At 32.8% G+C, this 23,120-nt stretch overlaps 2 protein-coding genes across 3 annotated transcripts in view; one reads left to right on the forward strand and one right to left on the reverse strand.

Annotated features, from left to right (window-relative positions):
• LOC126886328 (zinc finger protein 208-like) overlaps positions 1–13,145 on the forward strand; it is a 118,609-nt gene extending 105,464 nt beyond the window's left edge. Inside the window, exons 9-10 of the mRNA XM_050653201.1 lie at positions 7,749–8,036; positions 11,345–13,145. Of these exons, the coding sequence (XP_050509158.1) occupies positions 7,749–8,036; positions 11,345–12,585 (1,529 nt within the window). The 3' untranslated portion in view covers positions 12,586–13,145. The remainder of the gene's footprint in view (positions 1–7,748; positions 8,037–11,344) is intronic.
• Positions 13,146–14,775: 1,630 nt separating this feature from the next.
• The window catches only part of LOC126887337 (uncharacterized), a 197,701-nt gene continuing 189,356 nt past the window's right edge, over positions 14,776–23,120 (reverse strand). The window contains exon 8 of one of the 2 annotated variants that reach the window (XM_050654786.1): positions 14,776–15,685. In XM_050654786.1, the coding sequence (XP_050510743.1) occupies positions 14,797–15,685 (889 nt within the window). In that variant the 3' untranslated portion in view covers positions 14,776–14,796. Of the gene's footprint in view, positions 15,690–23,120 lie in introns of both variants that reach the window. The other variant, XM_050654785.1, reaches the window with a different exon arrangement.

Below are 23,120 nucleotides of genomic sequence, written 5' to 3' on the forward strand. Positions count from 1 at the left end.
TTTTTTATCTTCAACCGTTATTTTTTAATAGCCATTTAAATATTTTACATCTTTGTTGCCATACTCCTCCGAAACGAATTGACCGATTTTCATGAAATTTGGCAGGTAGATTCCCTGCTGAATTCCGAACAAAACGCTGCCATTTTTTCTTCTCTAGCGCAGTCCGTTTCCGAAATAGCGAACCGTAAGCCGTAGCAAAATTATGAGCACAGAAGAAGAACGAATGGGAAATTTCATAAAAGAAAAGTGCAACAGATTAACTTTTGGACTCAAATTGGATAAAATATGAATTTTTTAATTTTACGAATTTTCAAAAAACTTGCTTTTGCGTGGGCAAACCATCCAGTTTATTTATGTTTATTAGATGAGCTAACGAAAAATATCATGTACACTATTGCATGTATTAAATGATTGATAAAATTTTTTGTTATTGTGATAATTAATTAATATTTAGAATTTTAACCTTTAACTACCCGCACATCAAAATATAACATAACTACACGCGTGGCGTACTTTATACGCCACAAGAAAATATACTTAAAAACAGCGGATTTGTTTTGTTTTTGTAAAATTACACTTATTTGTTTGTTATAAACCTTACTCGGCGTCAGCGGATACTTGGAGTTCCTTCTCAGTAAGCAAATTGGGATATATAACTGGAATCTGATTCCATGATAAATAAAATTGCTAATAATATTTTTTTGAAACGATATTTTTTACCTGAGAAAAAGTATTGTTTATAAAGAAAAATATATTTGTGTCATAATGACTAAAAAACATTTGAAATATGTACTTATATTACTAATTGTATTACTATAATTGTGGCGTATGTTATCCACCACCGGAAACAACAAATAATAAACTGTAAATTACGATCTTCCTAGAATGCCGATTATAACGAAAGTAAAATCCAGTGTAAAGCACATTCCAGTGATAGGTTAGATAAATAAACAAAGACAATAATTAAATTTTTAAATACATTTGTAGTAGAATTCTTATATGTGGCGTACAAAAATACGCCAGCGCGTGTAGTTAAAGTTTAAGGTATGAATTAAAATAATAAAATTTATTTTACTTTAAAACCTAAACAGTTTTTCCATTCTCTTAGGCCAAAAATATTTAGCTACCTACTACATTCTCATATTTTGACGTTTATTTGTGTCAGTCGAAATGATTTGTAAATTTTGAGGTTAATGCCCCTTAATGCTAACAGCCATATTGTCATTGAGAAAACTCAGTTGCCTCAATTATCTCAATATAATACAATGTATGTATTTATGTATCTAAATCTATATATTGTACGTTCCCTATGTCCAGCTGAACGATTTACGCACTGTATACGTAGAATATCATATAATTTGTCATATTTATGTATCTTTCTTATGTATTGTACCCTCGGAGATCGCTGGGAAAATTTACACTCAAAATAACAAAATCCAGTTTGGCAACTTTGTGTGAATGTTGATAGTACCATATCCCTTTTAAGATAAACAGAACTGTAATTTAGTCCAGACAAATTAATATATTTTTGGCCAGCAAAAATGAGATTTTTCAACCAAATACTGTTTCAAATATGATGTGCAAAATAATTTTTAATTGTTTTGTCATTAAAGTAGAAAAAAATTTAAATTCCACTCATTAAATCGTTATCGTCCAGTTATTGTCTTAATTATTTTAACTTTTAATAAGTGTCGACTAATTCTGAATGATTAATAAGTTGTTAAAACATTTTATCTGTAGCGGCTTCTGGAATACCTTAAAAACTATAGAATTTCATTCGACCATACTTACAAATTTTGCATTATTGTGAAAAAATATTTGGACATATAATTTTCTTTTTTATTCGAGGAAATTGCATTTCGATCAATTTTCATGTCTAGCAATTCATTTTCGAGCAGTTGATTTTGAGTGATTGATTTTTAGCCATTGCGTTCAAGCAACTGATCTAGAATCAAAATTATGACAGATTATCTAAGTATGACGCACTATCTAAGGTGCAACGAAGTTCACCGGGTCAGCTAGTAAAAATATATTGATAAGTCGATGGTCGATATTTTGCCTTTAATATTTAAGTAGTCAAAACACCAGTAATCTTGAGTTTTAACAAATACAATAAAATTATTATAGTTTCTCAGAATTTTACCACGTGAGAAATATTTAAATGTAGATCTTGAGACATCTTGGCCTATTGCTAAAAGGGCCTAGCCGGGTAAGATGGTGAAAAGTGCCCCCAACTCGATTTAAATTCCATATAGGCCACTTTTTAGCACATATAGAGGAACTCACTTTCTGAAATTTTTAGCCCCCTAGGTGGTCACGTGACCCCCCTAGAGCCTAATTAGGCTTTTTATGTTTTTATTTTTTCTCTCAGCCGCATCAAGAGCTAGTCAAAAACTTTATTTAAAGAAGTTGTAAGTTTCAAAAAGATCTATATGAAATTTTTTTTTTATTTTTTTGGCGGGAAATTCGAATTTTTAGAACAATTTTAAACTTTTAAATACCTCTGAAAAAAAAACTAAGACACTCGTTTTTACGAAAATTAATTATAATGTGTATTTTTGCACAATCTTTCACCCTTAATTTTTTCAGATTTTTAAAATTGGTGAAACGTACCTTTAAAAATAAAAAACCGCATTTTTTCGGTTTTTTTTTTCGTTTTTTGATACAATTTTATACATATTTTTCAAAAAATTTAACACCGTCACTAGAATAGGTAAAAAACTGAAAAATAATTGGGGTTTGCTTAATAAAAATTTTTTGTAACGATATCCATTTTCAAGATACAGGGCGTTGAAGAAAACAAAATTTTACATATTTTTTACGATTTTGACGAAACTACTGGCAACATTGTAATAAAACTTGGCGGATTTTAAGAGGTAGTTATTGTGCATGTTTTGACATACAACTAAGGATTTGATATTCATCATTGGCGCGCATAGGGGTAATGGTCTGAAATTTTCAAAGAAAAAAGATAGTACGCCACTGACATTTTCAAATTAACAATCATTTTTGAATTCCTCGTTCAATTTTCAATAAAAAATCTATCTTCTCATTTTTTCATACGACGCGCCGTTTTGCTGCAAAAAGTAAAATATCTTAACGCTTCCAAAGTATTCGAATTAATTTTGATAATAATGGATGTATGAGTTTATTATGTAGATGTAGAAAGTACTAGAAGTTCGAATACTTTGTAAGGGTTAAGATCTTTTATTTTTTTAAATAAAAATGGCGCGTCGGATGAAAAAATAAGAAGATACATTTTTTGTCACAAATTGAACGAGAAATTCAAAAACCATTGTTAATTTGAAATATGTCAGTGGCGTACTATCTTTATTCATTAAAAAGTTCAGACCATTACCCCTATGCGCGCCAATGACGAATATCAAATCCTTAATTGTATGTCAAAACATGTACAATAACTACCTCTTAAATCCCGCCAAGTTTTATTACAATGTTGCCAGTAGTTTCAGCAAAATCGTAAAAAATGTGTAAAATTTTGTTTTCTTCAACGCCCTGTATCTTGAAAATGGATATCGTTACAAAAAATTTTTATTAAGCAAACCCCAATTATTTTTCAGTTTTTTACCTATTCTAGTGACGGTGGCCTTTTTTGAAAAATATGTATAAAATTGTATCAAAAAACGAAAAAAAAAACCGAAAAAATGCGGTTTTTTATTTTTAAAGGTACGTTTCACCAATTTTAAAAATCAGAAAAAATTAAGGGTGAAAGATTGTGCAAAAATACACATTATAATTAATTTTCGTAAAAACGAGTGTTTTAGTTTTTTTTTCAGAGGTATTTAAAAGTTTAAAATTGTTCTAAAAATTCGAATTTCCCGCCAAAAAAATAAAAAAAAATGTTTCATATAGATCTTTTTTAAACTTACAACTTTTTTAAATAAAGTTTTTGGCTAGCTCTTGATGCGGCTGAGATAAAAAATAAAAACCTAAAATGCCTAATTAGGCTCTAGGGGGGCCACGTGACCACCTAGGTGGCTAAAAATTTCAGAAAGTGAGTTCCTCTCTATGTGCTAAAAAGTGGCCTATATGGAATTTAAATCGAGCTGGGGGCACTTTTCACCATCTTACTCGGCTAGGCCCTTTATATCCTACCTACTACCTGAAAGTTTGTAAAACGTTTTAGTTTAAGGCCCCGTCTCACCATCAAATAATTGACAGTTATTTGATCAAACTTGACAGTTACTGACACAAAGTGACAGTTAGTATGTATAGTTTGTGTCACTAGTCAAGTTTGACTGTCAAGTTTTATCAAATAACTGTCAATTTGATGGTGAGACGGGGCCTTTAGGGTATAAAATAGGGTGTAAATATTATTCAAATTATCAAAGACTCGCCGAAGCATATTGTTTAGAGATGATTTATATAGTATAATGTACTGACAGAGCATTTTATTATTCCACCTTCGGCGAAACCTTACGCTTCGTTTTGGGCGAAGCCGAATTTTGGCCGAAGCTGATTAATCGGTCGGTCTCTAACATGCCATGACTAAAAGTCCACGTCAGGCTCCACGAACGAACGTATTTTATTGTTTTTTTTTTGACATTGTGTTTCTTAAATTTTTACCACTTTAATAGTTTTCTAGTTGTATTTTGAGAACATTTTGTTGTTGATTTTGTGTAGTTTTTAGTTATAGAAGTACTTGAACGACTTTATTTAGTTTTAAACAGTAAATAAATAAAGATAAGTGATTATTTTCGAAAGTTGTTGGCAGACAATACCAGATGTTTGTAGGTACCCTAGTTACTTATTTAGCATTATTATAGGAAATTTTATAAGTTTATTATTAAATTTAACCATTTTTTGTGTCTCATATCATAACTTATTTAGATCAGTGGTTTTCTGCCTAAAATGTAGCACTGGCGGTAACCAATAAAACTGAACTTTATCATGATTATTTCGCATTACACACTTCAAAACACAACAGAAATGAAGCATATATCGATTATTCCAGTAAAAATGTTGAATAAAGGCCCATTTATACATACCCGGGCCGTGTCCGTTCTGGGTCAGTGCCGAGTCCGGGTATTTTTAATGCAATATTTACATACAACCGGGTTGTGGCAGTGTGCGTACCGGGCCGAATAAGAGAGGAAAACGTTATTACATATCTCTGTGTAAAAGATAGTTGAAAATATTTCGGCTTGGATAGAAGATCTCACCTCACAATATCTATTGCTTGTCTGTTTTCCAGCAGTGGCGTTCACAAAACAATAAAATCGTGTTTATACAAGTCCCTGCGATCCGTGTCATTTTCGTGCATCGCCAGTGCCGACAGCAAAAATATCGGCTGGGATTAATTTCAGACCGGGTCCGGACGGCCCCCGTCCGGGAAACGCCAATGTATAAATATACTCATAAGAGTACATATTGTCTTTTTTTGGACCGTGCCCTGTCTTAACACAGAACGGACACGGCCCTGATATGTATAAATGGGCCTTTAATCCTTGTACAAATGATATAATCTAAAGCACATTAAGAATATAGACTTGCCATTCATAGCGAAGTGAGGTCACCATCTTTTTTATTTGGTTCAGTGCTGTTTCACTCTTACGCGTAGTAAAGTTGCGACAGTATACTCCCCTTCCGTGCCTATACTCACACTTAATGTCATCTTAGTTTCTCGATACAATGTGCTAGAAAGAGATACCGCAAACCAGTGCAAGAGATCTTGTCGTCAGGAAGCACGGAGGGTAGGCTAACTCCAAGGTTAATAGATTATTGCATCTATGAACCCCCTATCTATGAACCTTGGGCTAACTCTATGTTAATGTTTACCTCTATGATTAAGAACCATAGATATAATAACAGGTAGATTAGGCCAGGTCCGAAAAATAGCGTAACGCGGAGTAGTTCGGGTCGGTGGGTCTATCTGTCTCTCTCTACCGGCGCTTAACTTTCTATCTATAGCATAATATGATGGCCGGCGCCTCTGTGTTTGTATCGTTCCCAGTGATGTGGGAACCATATCACTGGTCGTTCCATTACTCCTACCTCTTGGTAGATTCGCTCACACTCGGACGACAGACAAAGATAGCTAGACCACCGTACTTGATATTGTCGTTACACCCCGATGCATTGAGTGGCATATAACTAGCCTGGTCTATTGTTAACATGTCTCTGTTAAGAATTTATGTTTCCTCCCAGCCGCCATATTGACATAATCTTGACAGCATGTTGGAATTTGGAATGGTCTATTTATTATATAAACATATAAACCATAGATCAATAATATATAGTATTACCAGAAACTATTATATAAACTATTATAACCATGATTATAATAACTATATACTATTATAACTACAGTCGGAAAAATAAAAGAATACCCATGAACGAACATATAAAACACGCTGTATTTTCCTGTCACCGTATCACAAAGAAAATTGGCCAGTGCAAGTACGTGTTGACAAATTATTACATGTACTTGCGCCATAGAGTTAAATATTAGCATAGAGAGAGTGTCATTCAGAGCGAAGTGACGACACCATCTTTTTTATTTGGATGAGTGCTGTTTCACTCTTACGCATAGTAAAGCTGCTACAGTTGTCCTCCTCTTCCGTGCCTATATTCACACTGAATGTCATTATAGATTCTCGATACAATGGGTGCATTCAGCAGACACAATCGCTTCGATTAGTGATTTTCTGCTGAATGCCACATAAATTGTGGCATTCAGCATGTAAATCACAAATCGATTACTAATCGATTAGTTAGCGATTGCGTCTGCTGAATGCACCCAATGTGTTAGAAGGAGATGCAGCAAACCAGTCCCTGAGATCTTGTCGTCAGGAAGCGCGGAAGGTAGGCTCCCTCTATGTTAATATATACCTCTATGAATTGCGCTGGCCAATTTTTTGTGTGACACGGTGACAGGAAAATACAGCGTGTTTTATATGTTCGTTCATGGGTATTCTTTCATTTTTCCTACATTAAGGGCCGGTTGTTCGAACGCTAATCAAGAAGTTGATTATAATCAATAATTTATTGTGATCAATTTTCTTGATGGGAATCAAATCGCGACATGAAAAATACATGTAAAACACTAATCAGTTATTGATTGTAGGTAAAACAGTAATTAAAATATAGCTGCAGCTCTTAAATTATTAAAAATTGCTTATTACATATTATTATTATTGATTTGTAAGTAAAAACAAGAAATTAATATCAGAAAGAGTTTAATTATGTTTTATTTTAAATTAAAACCAAAATAATAAAATAAATCAGTCAACATAACCTCAAAATGCGACATATGTCAGAAGTACGCTTAATCAAATATAATTGTAATTAAATATTTGATAACGATCAGTTTTGATTAGCGTTCGAACAACCGGCCCTTATACTATTAATCCTATTATTTTAAACGTTAAAATTGGCAACAGTGTCGTAGATACTTTCTGCGCATGTCCGCCATATTGTTTTGGAAAATAAAATAAATCTTGGTTATTTTAAAGGATATTTTGTATTTTTTCATAATAATAGTAAACATTAATGATTTAATAGTAAAAATCAGTGGTATTAATTATGTTTAAGTCACGTTTTTTTATTAAGACATAATATACACGTTAGTTGGCTTTTCACGTATTTTTTTGGTTATTACATTTTTTGATTTAAAAAAAAATCTTGATTTTTGGACGCCTTTACTTTTACTAGTTTCCACCAAAGAAAACAGTAAAATTGGACTTTTTTTCATTTTTAGGCTAAATCCACAAAAAATTGTCATTTTTAAGGCCTACCCTCTTATTCAACAATTACCCAATTTAATATGGAATGTAATGAAAACATTAAAGAGCCTAGAAACCAAGAAATTTTAACACATATTAAAGATGAAGGAGATTCTGTGCAGAAATATAACAATATAGAAGTTAAATCTGAATTAGATGAAGGTATTTATGGACAGGAATCTGTATTGCATGAGTTTTGTTCAGTGGATATTAAAATCGAAAACAATACATTAGGAGATGCATCCAATGAAATTAAAGTTGAAACAAAAACAGAACTGGAGGAGTATAGCATTGGTAAGAAACTGATTTATCTTTTTCATTTTTCAGTATCTTATATCATGAATGTGATTTTTCACTGAAGTACTGAATAAGATTTTAGGTTTATCCATATGGATTAACTTTACTTTACTCAATCAGTAGACCCATTTGTACCTTTCGGTGTTGGGCCGTTTATAATGCAATTCATTAAATTACAATATTTTACAATCTTGTGAGGTGTCCTAGCTCTTAACGAACTCTCTCCATTCCTTCCTATTGGATGCCATCTGTGTTGCTTCCTGCCAAGTCTTACCCCTTACTCTGCAGTATCTGCGAGATGTCACTGTTCCATTCTTTAATGGGTCTTCCTCTTCTGTTCTTCCCTATTGGTTTGGCGCCCCACACTCTTTTCACTTGTCTATTATTGTCCATCCGGGTTAAATGTCTGAACCATGCCAATTTTTTCTCCTTGATTGAGTCTAGTATCAGTTTGATTTTGAGTATTTCTCTTATTTCTTCATTTTTGATTCTATCCGTTCTTTTTACTCCGATCGTTCTTCTGAGGTATTTCATCACTGCTGCCTGAATTCTGCTCTGCTGTCTTTTGTTTAATATCCAATTTTCTGCTCCATATGTCACCATAGGTCTATATATTGTTTTGTATATTGTCATCTTGGTCTTTGTTGATATTTCTTTATTATTAAGGAATCCTCTATTTAGTGCTTGGAATAGTTTTCATGTGTTTTCCATTCTGTTGTTAAGATCGTCCTCAATGTCTCCTTTGTTGTTGATTACTGTTCCTAAGTATTTGTATGAATTTGTCTGTATGATTTTTTGTTGATCTATCATTACTTCTATTTATTGTATTTCTCTAAGTTGTATTTCAGTTTTTCTGCTGTTTCCACAATTAATACTATGTCGTCTGCAAATATACACATCTTAGCGTTTATCATTTGCATTCTGTTGCAACCGATGCAGTATTTCTTGAAAGTTTTCTTACATTCTTTCACTATCTCATCTATTACATTTATGAATAGCACTGGGCTGAGACTTCCCCCTTGTCTAACTCCTTGAGTTGTTTCATATGGTTTTGACTGTATATTTAACATTCTTACTGTATTTGTTGTAGTAGGTATATACTTTTTGTTGCTTCTATCAGTTCTTCACTTACTTGTTTCTTCTTCAGGCTTTCCCATATATCTTTTCTTTTGACTGAGTCGAATGCTTTTTCCATGTCTATAAAGTTCAGATATATTTCTCTATTTTTCTTTAAGGCTTTTTCTATTACCTTCCATATGGATTAAACTAATCTTAAAACAGTAGACATGTTTCTCTTGGTGCAGGAAGAACCCAATATTATCAAAATACCCACGATCATGATGCACTAAAAGTTTATTTATAAATACAAAAACTTTTTAACAGAAAATATACATAATAAAAGCGACAAACCAGCACCCAAAGGAACTCAAAATAAATAGACCTGGCATCATACCCTCGTGCCTGGCACAGAGATTCTAATTTTAAGGTATACTAATAGTCCAATATAGCTCTTTCTCTGTCACTTACATAGAATGCTCGTAAAATCTTTCTCTCTTTAGTCTTGCCAGTACTGACTTCGGCACGAAGGAGATTCTCCTGTCGAATACTCTCCGCTGTCGGCAGGGATTGTATTATGCCCATAGTTGCCATATTTTATATAATTTATGAAGATCAAAAGAAATACACACAAAAAAAGTTAACAGGAATTAAAAAGTTTTGAAGATAAAAAATATGTTTCTGCATAGTTAGCAAGGTAGTGCCATGGCTCTACCTCACGGGCCGCCACTGCCAAATATTACTAAATTAAAATTAATAAACAATCAAACTTGAGAGGGTGACAGAATGCCAATGTCAACAGAAAAGTAAAAAACACAAACAGTGTAGCCTTAAAAGCAAAAGTTACTAAAAATATAACCAAATTGTAGAAAAAATTGCATGAAAAATAGCGCAAGTTCTATTTAGCTGCAACTTCTTGATACAATAATAAGTTGCAGCATTTTTTCTGTTTATTTTTTATAAATTATTTATTTTATATTTTATTTTTAATAGCATTCTACATTCAACAAAGAAAACATACTCATTTTCAAGATAATCAAAACAACCAATTCAGCCTATCACATTTCTGTAAACATATTTCAATAAGTGTGAGAGCCATTAATGAATATAAACATTCATTTAGTGGAGGCCGTGCAACGGTCTCCTTTATTTAGATGCACTTACCCAAGTTTTTTTTATGTATTTTGACCTGTAGAACACGAATTTTTTGGGAAACAGTTGATCCGGATGTCGATAAGATTTTTTATAAACAAAGAACTTGAGGAATTACATAACAGCGATTTTTCGCAAAACAAAACATTTTTTTTTTGTATTTTTTGGGTCATTCTAAGCAAAAAATGTTCTTACAAGTTTTTTTGCAGGATGCATAGTTTTCGAGCTAAATGAGGTTGAACTTTCAAAAAATCGAAAAATTGCAATTTTTGAACCCGAATAACTTTTGATTAAAAAATAAAATAGTAATTATGCTTACCGCATTTGAAAGTTCAAGTCAAGTTATACTGGTTTCGATTACATATTTGCATTACTAAAAATTAAATTTTTTATTTTCAAACAAAGCTATAAACAAAAAACAAATAGTGTTTGAGCGTTTTGACCCGTGCCCAATGCATGCGTTTTAACGCATACTACGTAGAAATTGCCTATTTGTAGGCGCCCCTACTCGTTCGATTTTAAATAAGAGATGCATTGAAAACATCAAGCACTATGTGTTTTAGCTTTGTTGAACAATTTTAGCAATGCAAATAATCAAAACCGGTATAATTTGACTTGAATTTTCAAATGCGCTAAGCAGAATTGCTATTTTATTTTTTAATCAAAAGTTATTCGGGTTCAAAAATTGCGATATTTCGATTTTTTGAAAGTTTAACCTCGTTTATCTCGAAAACTATGCATCCTACGAAAAATCTTGTAAGAACATATTTTGCTTAAAATGACTCAAAAAGTACAAAAAAATATTAAAATTTATTTTTCGAAAGATTGCTGTTATGTAATTCCTCAAGTTCTTTGTTTATAACAATACTATCGACATCCTGATCAACTGTTACCCAAGAAATTCGTGTTCTGTGGGTCAAAATACATAAAAAAACTTAAGTAAGTTCATCTAAATAAAGGAGACAATTGTACCCCCCGGCGTAATATGTAACAACTATTACTCTATTTATTTTTTTATATTCACTTTTTATTTTTGCTCTAGCATATATTTTTCTTTTAGTAAAAGACAAATTCTTGTAATTTGGTTTTTATTTTAGGTGCTCCAAAGGATAGTTCACTGAAAGTTATCAAACAATTCAATTATACTGAAGAAAGACCTTATAAATGTGAAATTTGTCCTAAGCAGTTTATTCGAAAACATCATCTAAATGATCATATCAAAGGTCACACTGGAGAGAGACCTTATAAATGTGAAACTTGTAGTAAGCAGTTTACTCAAAAACGTCATTTAAATGATCATATCAAACTTCACTTTGGAGAAAAGCCTCATAAATGTGAAATTTGCCTTAAACAGTTTACTCAAAAACGTCATTTAAATGACCATATCAAACTTCACACTGGAGAGAGACCTTATAAATGTGAAATTTGTCTTAAGCAGTTTACTCAAAAACGTCATTTAAATTATCATATGAGACATCATACTGGTGAAAAACCTTATGAATGTGAAACTTGTCTTAAAAAGTTTATTAAAAAAAGTTGTTTAATGGTTCACATGAGAGTTCACACTGGTGAAAAACCTTATAAATGTGAAATTTGTAGTAAGGACTTTGCTATGATAAGTAATTTAAATATCCATATGCAAGTTCACACTGGTGAAAAACCTTATAAATGTGAAATTTGTAGTAAGCAATTTACTAAAAAAAATCGTCTAGTGATTCATACTATGAGAGTTCACACTGGAGACAGGCCTTACAAATGTGAAATTTGTAGTAAGCAGTATGCCGAACTAAACAGTTTAAATTATCATATGAAAGTTCACACTGGTGAAAAACCTTATAAATGTGAAATTTGTAATAAGCAGTTTACTATAGAAAGTAATTTAAATACTCATAAAAGAGTTCACACTGGTGAAACACCTTATGAATGTGAAATTTGTAGTAAAAAGTTTACTCAACTAACTAGTTTAAATGGTCATATGAGAGTTCACACTGGAGATAGACCTTATAAATGTGAAATATGTAGTAAGCAGTATACTGCAAAAAGTCACTTAAATAGTCATAAGAAAATTCACAGTGGTGAAAAACCTTATAAATGTAATATTTGCTCTAAAGAGTTTTGTCACAAATTTACTCTGAATAAACATAATATGTCAGTTCATGAAGGTGAAAGACCTTATAAATGTGAACTTTGCGACAAGCATTTTGCTCTGCTAAGTAATTTAAAGCAGCATATGACAGTTCACACTGGTGAAAGACCTTATAAATGTGAAATTTGTGACAGCCGTTTTACTCAAAAAGGTAATTTAAATACTCATATGAAAATTCACACTGGGACTTAACCCTTTCGTTTACCGTGTCTGAATGGGTCAAACGAACGTTGTCAAGTAAGGAGAAGACCCAGGAAAAGATATGCTGCAGCTTGTATTTATAAGCAACACCCATTTGGCTGTAAATCGGTTATGGTCTGAGCAGGAATTACTTCACAAACACGCAGAGAGTTAGTCTTCATACAAAATGGCTCCCTTATGGCTAACAGATACATATCAGAAGTTTTATACGTTCATTTTATGCCTTTCATGACTATTATGGGTGAACATGGCTTATTTATGTAAAAAATGCTAGACTTCTTATATAATGTAATATCTGACCAGAAACTGCGAGAGTTGTTATTGCAAGAATAGGATAACAACGACCAATTGAAAGTATGCCTCGTCGCCTACAAGCTGTTATTAATGCAAGAGGGGGACATACACGTTATTGATAAAGATTTTTCCAATAATGTTTAGTTTTAATCATTTTTTTGTCAGTTCCTTAACAATAAGTCGCAGTTTGTTTTAACTGTAAACTTGTTACTTCTCATAAATAGTTGAACGGCAAATAAAGATTTATTCTTCGCCAGTATTCGTACTTCAACCTCAACCTCCCGTTCTCCTATGTTGTCACTGGTAATTATTGTTGTTCCTAGGTACAGTAGAGCGTCGATTATCCGAACTAATTGGGAGACATGGGTGTTCGGAAAACCGATTTGTTCGGATAATCGAACTAGATTGATATAGTCATACATTTTTATCTATAAGTGACTAAAAGCCATATTTATATACCTACATATTTTTATATCTTGAAAATGACAAATAGCAATTAAACAAAAAAGTGCAGTCTTTGCAACAACATATTTTTGGATACAATATTGAAGAAAATTGAAGATATTTTAAGCGTTAGTTACTAACGCTTGCTCAGTACTCGAGTGCGGGGCGCGGGAGTCGAGAGTTCGGATAACCGGTCGTTTGACCGGTTTCGAATTGTTTGACCACCTCAAAGTTATGATCGTTTATGGTAATGTTATGTCTTATTAGCTTAATTATCTATATTATATATCTTTCTTCATACCTATAACTCAATTTGTCTCAGGCTGTATTCTCGTGGCTCAGTATTTTTGTTGTTGTATTTGCAAGTAAGAGGACAAAAAGGAATAATAAAATACCGTAATGCCGTAATAAGATCTATAAAAATAATTATCAAATTTAAACTTCTACAATATAATATATCAACTCAAGTTAATATACCTGCTATATAAAATGAATAAAATTTTCTAACAGATCAAACTATATACTAAGCATTAAAATTAAAAATCATACAGAAGTAAAAAACTTCATTTGTACAATGGTATAAAAAGTTTATTAAAAACTATTAAAAGTCATCCAAAAGGATCTGCAAAACGTTTTCGATCTAGATCAGATCATCTTCAGTGCGTTCTGCCTAGTACATGGAACTAGCAACCTTATGAAAATGGTAACATCGAGAAATATGGTTTACATGATAATTCTATAATATTTATAGCGACTCCAAGTCGATGTTAAAGGATTAATTTATGTGTTAGGAGTGCTCAAAGGGCAACATGGTTCCCTGTTCATAAATTGAACAATGCTGCTAAAGCCTCACAGATTGCTGTTTCTCTTCCATAATGACAAAATTACAACTTTTTCTCAGCATCTACTCATCTTTGGGCTATATTGAAAAATCATATTGCTAGCCTAACATTGAAACCTTTGTCCGAAACTACCTTTGTGGATTGGAAAGTAGAATTGATGTAATTACTCATCAGACACCAAATTGAAGAAATCTATGATGCTCATATAGAAATCAGAGAAACACAATATGTGTTTTTAAGCGTAAATCTTTCAAATAAAGTGGAAAATGGTAATGGTTATTAAATAATTTTGCACAAAGCACACATCAATAAAAATACAATCATGATTTAAGTTGACCATCGCTGAAGGAAGGTGGTGAGTCATGGGTCTACCAATGGCGAGGCGGCGGCCGCCGGTCTTGCCCAGGGCGTCAAAATCCCTAGGGCCGGGCCTGCAGAGAAGACCTGGAGAAGATAGAAGTGAGACTATGGGAAATAGTAGCACAGCACCGGAACCAATGGAAGACAATAGTAAACGCGACAAAACCTCCTGAAGAGTTGTAAAAGCCAAAGATGATGATATTATTTTCAAAGTAAAACCATACATGAAATAAAACAAAAATTTTTAAGATATAAAATTTATTTATGCTTCATTAATTGAATCGTCAATTTCAGTTAGATTATCTAGATCAACATCTGTTGCTTCTGGAGTACTCAACGAATGTCTACTTTTAAACATGTTACCACGCATAGCTCTCAATCGCTCTTGACTTTCAGATCGTCTTATATCTTTCTTCACATTTTCTCCTACATCGACACTTTCTTTTGATGGCGAACTTTTTACTTTTGCAGTAGGTTGTCTCATATTGACTTTACTTTCTTGAGTTTCTTGATTGATTTCATCGGACTCGTTTGGTTGTGCTAATTCCACTTTCCTACCAGCTGACCTTGGCGCGGATTTACCTTCAGCAGAAGGCCTTCTTTGCATAAACGTTCTTTTAAAATTTCCCCTTACAGTAGTAGCATCTGCAATCTCGGTACTAGAACTCATTTTGGCCTGAGGTTTTTCAGTGACAGCACTTTCTTCTGAATCTTCTTCATTGATAACATCGTCCTTTGTTTTGACAGACATTGCTTTGTAAGAGTATTTATCAGCAACATTTTTTGGTACTGGTAAGTTGATCTTTGGAGCTACTCTGGGACGATCAAAAATTGTACCACTAGTTGGTCTAATTATTGTTTTTGATTCATCTAAGGGAATTTCTGTCGAACCGCCCTTTCTGTTTCTTTTATAGTTTGTTTCTTCGTATTGCTCGTCATCGTCTTCCAAGTTTGGCCTTCTGTTCATATTGCGATTCCTCGTTGGCTCACTTTTAGGTCTTTTACTCATAACTCGATCATCGTATTCTTCATATTCATCTTCAACTGGTCTTTTGGTAGTTTTTCCTGCATATTGGGAAGTTCTTGTTGGTTTTCTTCTCGAGTTGTATCTACTGCTTCCTGATGCTGTTCCTCCCCGATTAGTTTTTCTTCTTCCTGAAACATATGAAAGTATTAACGAATGTGTAATAGGGGAGTGCAATTAGAACGAAAACATGCATTGTTTCGGAAAAATTCAAACAAGCTTATATTTTTCTAAAACTTTTTTTGTTAGTTTATATACATACATGCTAAAGTAAAAAGTTCTACTCTCAGATTTGGCCGCTAATTGTTTATTAATTGTTTAAACAATAACAATTGTTTTGTATAAATAATTTTAAAATTATCGTTGAATTCATCATTTTACTTTGATCAAATATGTTTCTATTTTGTTTTTGATTATGCTGAATCCGAATATGCCATTACAATTTAAAAATTCTTATACAGAAGCTCTTATACAGTATGTCTGCGTAGCTAGGAACCACATGCAAAACTTTTTTATTATCAATTTTACAAAAAAAGATATTCTTCATAAAATGCTCTGGATAGTCAAAAATTTAAAACTCAACCGTCATGTATAAAATTTGATCAATTTTATACGAGTTATGTCAAAAATATAAATTTCGTTAATGAGTAAAGTACCTTCATATTCCAGAATATAAAAAAATGCTATTATGAACAGTTATTTGAAATTAAAAACTATGTTTTAATATACAATTACATCATTCTAATCGAAGAAAAATGTTCTTAATTTTTTTTTCAAATTACGGATACCCATCATCATTTTGTGATAACTAGTTTATTATCAATTTTACGAAAAAAAATTATTCTTCATAAAATATTCTACCTGGTCTAAAATCTAAGATACAACTAACAGATATCAAACTTTTGCAATTTTATACGAGGTATGTAAAAAATATGAATTTTTCTTAAGAGTTAAGTGCCTTTATTATTCACAATATTTTAATTAGAAGGTTGTAATTGAACACTGAAATATATTTTTTAATTCCAAACAACTTTTCTTTTTTTTGAAATTCGTATTTTTTGACATACCTCGTATAAAATTAATAAAGTTTGACATTTGATGGTTGCATCTTAGAATATATACGATGCAGAGTATTTTATAAGGAATAACTTTTTTTCGTAAAACTGATAATAAAAAGCTATCAATAGGTTTCAAGTTACGCAGATATGTACTGTATAAGAGCTAAAAAAATTTTTTTTGTTGAACATTTATTATTGTTGAAGCTTATTATTAAATGTATTTCAGGTAAGTTTTATAGAAAAAAGTTTTGATCACTTTGTATAAACATTTTTTTATCTGGTAATTTTCGGTTTTTGTATTACATTTTTGTTATCTTTCTTAATTTTCTCAAAATGAAATTGTTTATTTCATCTCTAAAGTAAAATAAGTTAGTGCATTTTAAAGATTATATCCTAAGCTTTAAAACATCTCATATAAAACTGTAATAAATCTGTTCAAACTCGAGTAATGCAGTCTTAAAGTGGTGGTATATCTGTAAAACTACGAAGTTTTCAAAAATTACATTTTTTGAGACGTCGTATCATTTAAATTAAATTTTTGAGATTTTTTTTGAGAGGAACATCGTTTAGTAAGATGGCTGAAAGGTAAGCTGTGCAAAATTGAGAGTTTTGATTATATTTTATTTCTTTTGATTACAACCGCAAGATAGCTAAATTATTCTTCTTTCATGATTAATTTATAAAGTTTCATTTGATCCGTTAGTTAAAGAATTACATTAAAATAACTCAACCGTGCACTTCGCCATACGCTAGTTTACAGTGCGCCAATGTTTGTGAGAAGGGTGACTTTAGAGTTATAAATAAAAAATTATAGAAGCTACAGATTTAATTTTAGAAAAATCTTTAAACAAGGTTTTTTTTGTAAAATATTCTGAATTTTTCAGCGGTCAGGTCAGATTTTTTGTACAATTTATATTTTCGGAGTTATTTAAAAAACATCTAATTTCGCAGTTCATTTTTTTAATAAAAAATGAAGCACCCACTTCTCGAGTAGAACTTTTTGATATGTTGTTTATTAAACATTTCTTAATGAAATAAAAAAAGTTCTAGTTTGATTTTTTCCGAAGTGAAAATCTATATGCACTTCCCTATAAAAAATAATTATCTTCTATCCAAGAAAATCTTGGATTGACATGAAATTTGGCTTACACATAGCTAACATGTCAAAGAAAAAAAGAGATATTGTATCAATGTGTGCTTTTGCCCTGGGGATGAGTTTCACCCCTACTCGGGGGCGAAAAAACCTACGTTCAAAATAAGTCTGCAATTGAATAAACTTACTAAATGTTTTATATAATTTCACTCAAGCATATTATGTTCATTTTCAACAAAAAAAAAACACGTTTTTAAACGGCTTTTCGCAAATAACTCAAAAAGTAAGTAGGTACCTACTTTATCGAAAACAATTTACTTAGCAAAAATACAGCTAATAGAAAACTGAAAAAATGGTGTTTATATGAACTCTGTAGACCTAGACCCAGTAGAAGCAAATGTGTAGCCAATGAAAAGTAGGTTTTCGTATTCGTCAAATTTCAAATCGAATATTTCAACGTAAAATAATCAAAAATGAAGTACTTTTCGGGGAAAACTCATTACAACTTTTTTTAAGTGTTTAACACAGCTTTATTTTTGTTTTTTTGTTAAGTTTCTAGCATCAAAAGTACGTAAGTTACCATCAAAATAAAGTTTTTCCTTTTTTTTGGTAAGAAAATCTATCACTTTTTTATTTGACATGTTAGCTGTATGTATGGCAAATTTCATGTCAATCCGAGCGGTTCTTTAAAATTGGGAGGTTTTGCAATATTTTACCGTGAGTGAATGGACTATTAAAAGCTAACCTTTGAATCCCTTGCCATAGGGCACGGGATTTTTGTCTTAAACAAATTATAGAGAAAAAAGTTGTGACAAATAGAGAATTACATAAATATGACTTTTGTAGATCTTGAGAAGGCATATGGGACAGTCCTCCTAAATAAACTGTGGGAAGTCCTGAGCACATCAAACATTGGTTAGTGCTCTCAAAGATCTATATTATGGTTCAAACTCCCAAATTAAATTCGAAAATCTCTTAGCTGAAAAACTTATAGTTACTAAGGGTCTCAGACAGGGATGTTGTATCTCTCCGACACTGTTATGATCAGGTGGTGATCTCAAATGACAAAGACGACATGTAATATATGCTTAGAAAACTAATTGAAGAATACCAGAAATGGGTATTAAATATCAGTTTAAAAAAGATATAATACCTCTCAATTGCTGCTGAAATCAAAAAATAAATCCATGTGATGAGTATAAATACCTCCTGGGTGTCTTCTGCGACCGTAGTGGAAAAGACGAACGAGGAATAGAACATCGAATCATACAAGCACGAAGAGCTATAAGCATGCCTAAACGGAGTTCTATGGAGTAAAGAAATAACAAAGAAAAGGAAATGGAACATACATGAGACAATGGTTAAAACTAGCCTACTGTATGGAGCCGAGACATGGAGAATAACCGAGTAATATAAGAAAAAGGTCGAAGCAACGGAAATGGATGCCATCAGAAGATCGACGAGAATATCAAGAGCTGAAAGAATGAGGAATGAAGTCATAAAACGACAAATGGGTTTAGAGGACACTAAAGTTGAGGTCGAATGGGTGACGAAAGATTGCCTAAAAAACTTTGATATGGCAACCCCCAGAGAAGAAAACACGAGGAAGACCACCACAAATAAGCTGGAATTTGGGAGTTAGGAAAGAGATTAGCACTCGAAATCTAAATGAAGAACTAACTCAGGACAAAATACACACTAAGCGTCAAAATTAACGCACCACCTTAAAAACGGGACATTTTTAATGTCTCATATTTCCTAAACCTGTTGTCCGATTTTAGTGATTTTTTTAATATGTTATAGCTTTATTCTTGAAGAATATCGATATAATAATATTGTTGCTAAACAGATAAGTGTTACTGTATACCGGGTGTAACAATGATAGTGTGTTTTTTCCTCAAAGTTTGGAACACCCTGTGGAATATTCTAGCGTATATAAAATATTGAAATTAAAACTCAACTGTAACCTTAGGCTATCTTAACATTTCACTTTTTGATTCATTCGCTTATGTTGGATAATAAAAAAGTTAGGTACTTTAACAACTAGCAACGTTCTTCATCAATACAGGGTGTTTCTAAATAAGTGCGACAAACTTTAAGGGGTAATTCTGCATGAAAAATAATGACCGTTTGCTGTATAAACGTATGTCCGCAAATGCTTCGTTTCCGAGATACGGGATGTTGAATTTTTTCTTACAAACTGACGATTTATTTATTGCTCTAAAACCGGTTGAGATATGCAAATGAAATTTAGTAGGTTTTAAGAGGTAGTTATTGCGCATTTTTTGACGTACAATTAATAATTTTATAATAACCATTGGCGTGCATACGGGTCATATTAATCGGTCATATTACCCGTATGCACGCCAATGGTGAATATAAAATTCTTAATTGTATGCCAAAAAATGCGCAATAACTACCTCTTAAAACCTACTAAATTTCATTTGCATATCTCAACCGGGCTTAGAGTAATAAATAAATCGTTAGTTTGTAAATAACAATTCAACATCCCGTATCTCGGAAACGAAGCATTTGCGGACTTTGGAATGCAAACGGCCTTGCCAAACACAAACAAGAAGTAGAAGTATTTCTTGCGCACAACGACATTGACATTCTTCTAATATCAGAATCCCACTTTAACAGTAGTTCTTACTTTAATATTAAAAATTATTTAATGTACCACACAACACATCCAGAAGCTGACAGGATAGCCAGAGGAGGAACGGCAGTGCTCATTAGACACCAAATTAAACACTATGAGTTACCTAAATTCAGTAAAAACTTTCTACAGGCAACCAGTATCGTAATTGAAGATTGGCTAGGTCCATTAACAGTATCAGCGGCATACTTCCCACCAAATAAACAAGAGATGGAAGAATACTTCTTGTCTTTAGGTCACAGGTTCCTAGCAGGAGGTGATTACAATGCGAAAAACATAGCATGGGGCTCAAGACTAACAGCGCCAGGTAGAGGTAGAGTACTATATAACATCATCCAAGAACTGCAATTGAGTTACCTATCCACAAATACTCCAACGTACTGGCCTAAGGATCCAGCTAAAATACCAGACCTACTTGATTTCTTCATAGTTAAAGGCATAGGAGCTGGTTATCTAAATGTAGAATCAAATCTAGACCTTTATTCTGATCACACACCAATAATAGCACAAGTTAGTGCCACAATTATAGAAAAAGAACTTCCTGTAATGCTGTTCAACAAGAATACCAATTGGGAACAATATAGAAACCAAATTAATGCAGAAATTGACTTAAAAATATCATTAAAAACAAAAACAGAAATTGAAACTGCAGTAAATCAATTAACAAACATCATCCACACTGCTGCGAAAAATGCAACACCAGAAATATCAAATCACAAAAAAAAAACAACACTGCCCAGTAATAATAAAAAAGAAAATAGCTGAAAAAAGAAAACTCCGAAGGATTTGGCAGCGCAATAGATACCCGACAAACAGGATAAATTATGACAAAGCTTCTAGAGAATTGAAAGAGCTTATTAACAATATAAAGAATGCATCATTTAACGAATACTTAGAAAATCTGACAAGTACAGAAGATACAGACTATTCGTTATGGAAAGCGGTTAAGAACTTAAAAAGACACAATGAACAAATTCCTCCGATTTGTAAAAGAGACCGAACATGGGCACGCACTGACGAGGAAAAAGCAAATACCTTCCGAGAATATCTGGAGGAAGTCTTCTAACCTCTTCCATCGCAAAATACGCCTGAAATAGAAGCTAAAATCAAAGAAACTCTTGAAGCTCCATATCAAATGTCCCAAATTCCAAAACTCTTCAAGGTCAAAGAGGTACATGAGACAATAAGAAGAAACTTAAATCCAGATAAGGCTCCAGGGTTTGACCTGATCAAAGGCCGTCTTATTAAAGAACTCCCAAGAAAAGGGATTGTGCTAGTAACAACAATATTCAACGCGGTGCTACGATTAGGACACTTCCCTGCCCAATGGAAAGTTGCCGAGCTTATACTTATTCCAAAACCTGGAAAACCAATAAATGAAGTAACATCATACAGACCAATCAGCCTGCTGCCAGTTCTTGGTAAACTCCTACTCATAATCCGACTGACTCCCATAATAGAAGAAAACCACCTGATTCCTGAACACCAATTCGGATTCAGAAAGGATCATAGCACAATTGAACAGATCCACAGAGTAGTGGACGAAATAAATGAAGCATTTGAGCAAAAAAGTTACTGCACGACTGCTTTCTTAGATGTGAGTCAAGCTTTTGATAAGGTTTGGCATAATGGACTACTATTTAAATAAAAAAAATCACTCCCCCACACACTGTACATTATTATGGAATCCTACCTAAAAGAAAGATATTTTACTGTAAGGTATGGACAGACAACATCAGAAATCACATTGATAAAGGCAGGGGTACCACAGGGCAGTGTTCTTGGTCCACTTCTCTATCTTATGTACACAGCTGATCTTCCAGTAAGCAACCAAACAATCACAGCTTCCTTTGCAGATGATAAAGCGATAATGGTCAAACACAAAGACCCAGTCATAGCCGCAAGAATTCTCCAACAACATCTAGTGAAAATACAGGACTGGACAAGAAACTGGAGAATCAAAGTCAATGAAGTAAAATCAGTGCAGGTTACATTTACCAAATGCAGAGGTACAGTGCCACCTGTTACACTAAATGGACAAGATCTGCCTCAATCTGACAGCGTTAAGTATTTAGGGATGCACTTGGATAAAGGACTGACCTGGAGAAAGCACATTTTTAACAAACGAAAACAACTTGGCTTAAAACTCAGCAAATACTACTGGCTATTGGGAAGACAGTCAAAGCTTAGTTTAAAAAACAAATTATTGGTGTATAAAGTAGCCTTAAAACCAATATGGACATATGGTGTACAACTATGGGGTACGGCTGCAAACTCAAACATAGAGATATTGGAACGCTTTCAGTCGAAGGTACTACGGACGATAACAAATGCACCTTGGTTTATACCTAACAGAGAAATCAGAGACGATCTTCAAGTAGCCACAGTAAAGGAGACAGTGAGTGAATACAGCAGCCGCTATTTGGTAAAATTAGAAAACCACCCTAATAATCTTGCACTAAACCTGCTGGATAATAGTGAGCAGACTCGGAGACTGAGGAGGCACAAACCACTGGAGCTACCACATAGGTTCTAAGCAGCAGTGAAGTGAAGTGTCGTGCAGTGCAGTGCAGTGAACTACTTACCCTTTCAGACTTTTAGGGCACAGTTCAATAATTTAAGAGGCTAGTGGAGTCTTTGTTATCATTGGATAACAAATCCAAATTTATACTTACACCCCTTTGAACAAACAACTAACATGCTTATAATTTTTTTGTTTATTGATTGCATGTAGTGAATAACCTATAAAAAA

This window comes from Diabrotica virgifera, chromosome 6, assembly GCF_917563875.1.
Source record: "Diabrotica virgifera virgifera chromosome 6, PGI_DIABVI_V3a".
NCBI lineage: Eukaryota > Metazoa > Arthropoda > Insecta > Coleoptera > Chrysomelidae > Diabrotica > Diabrotica virgifera.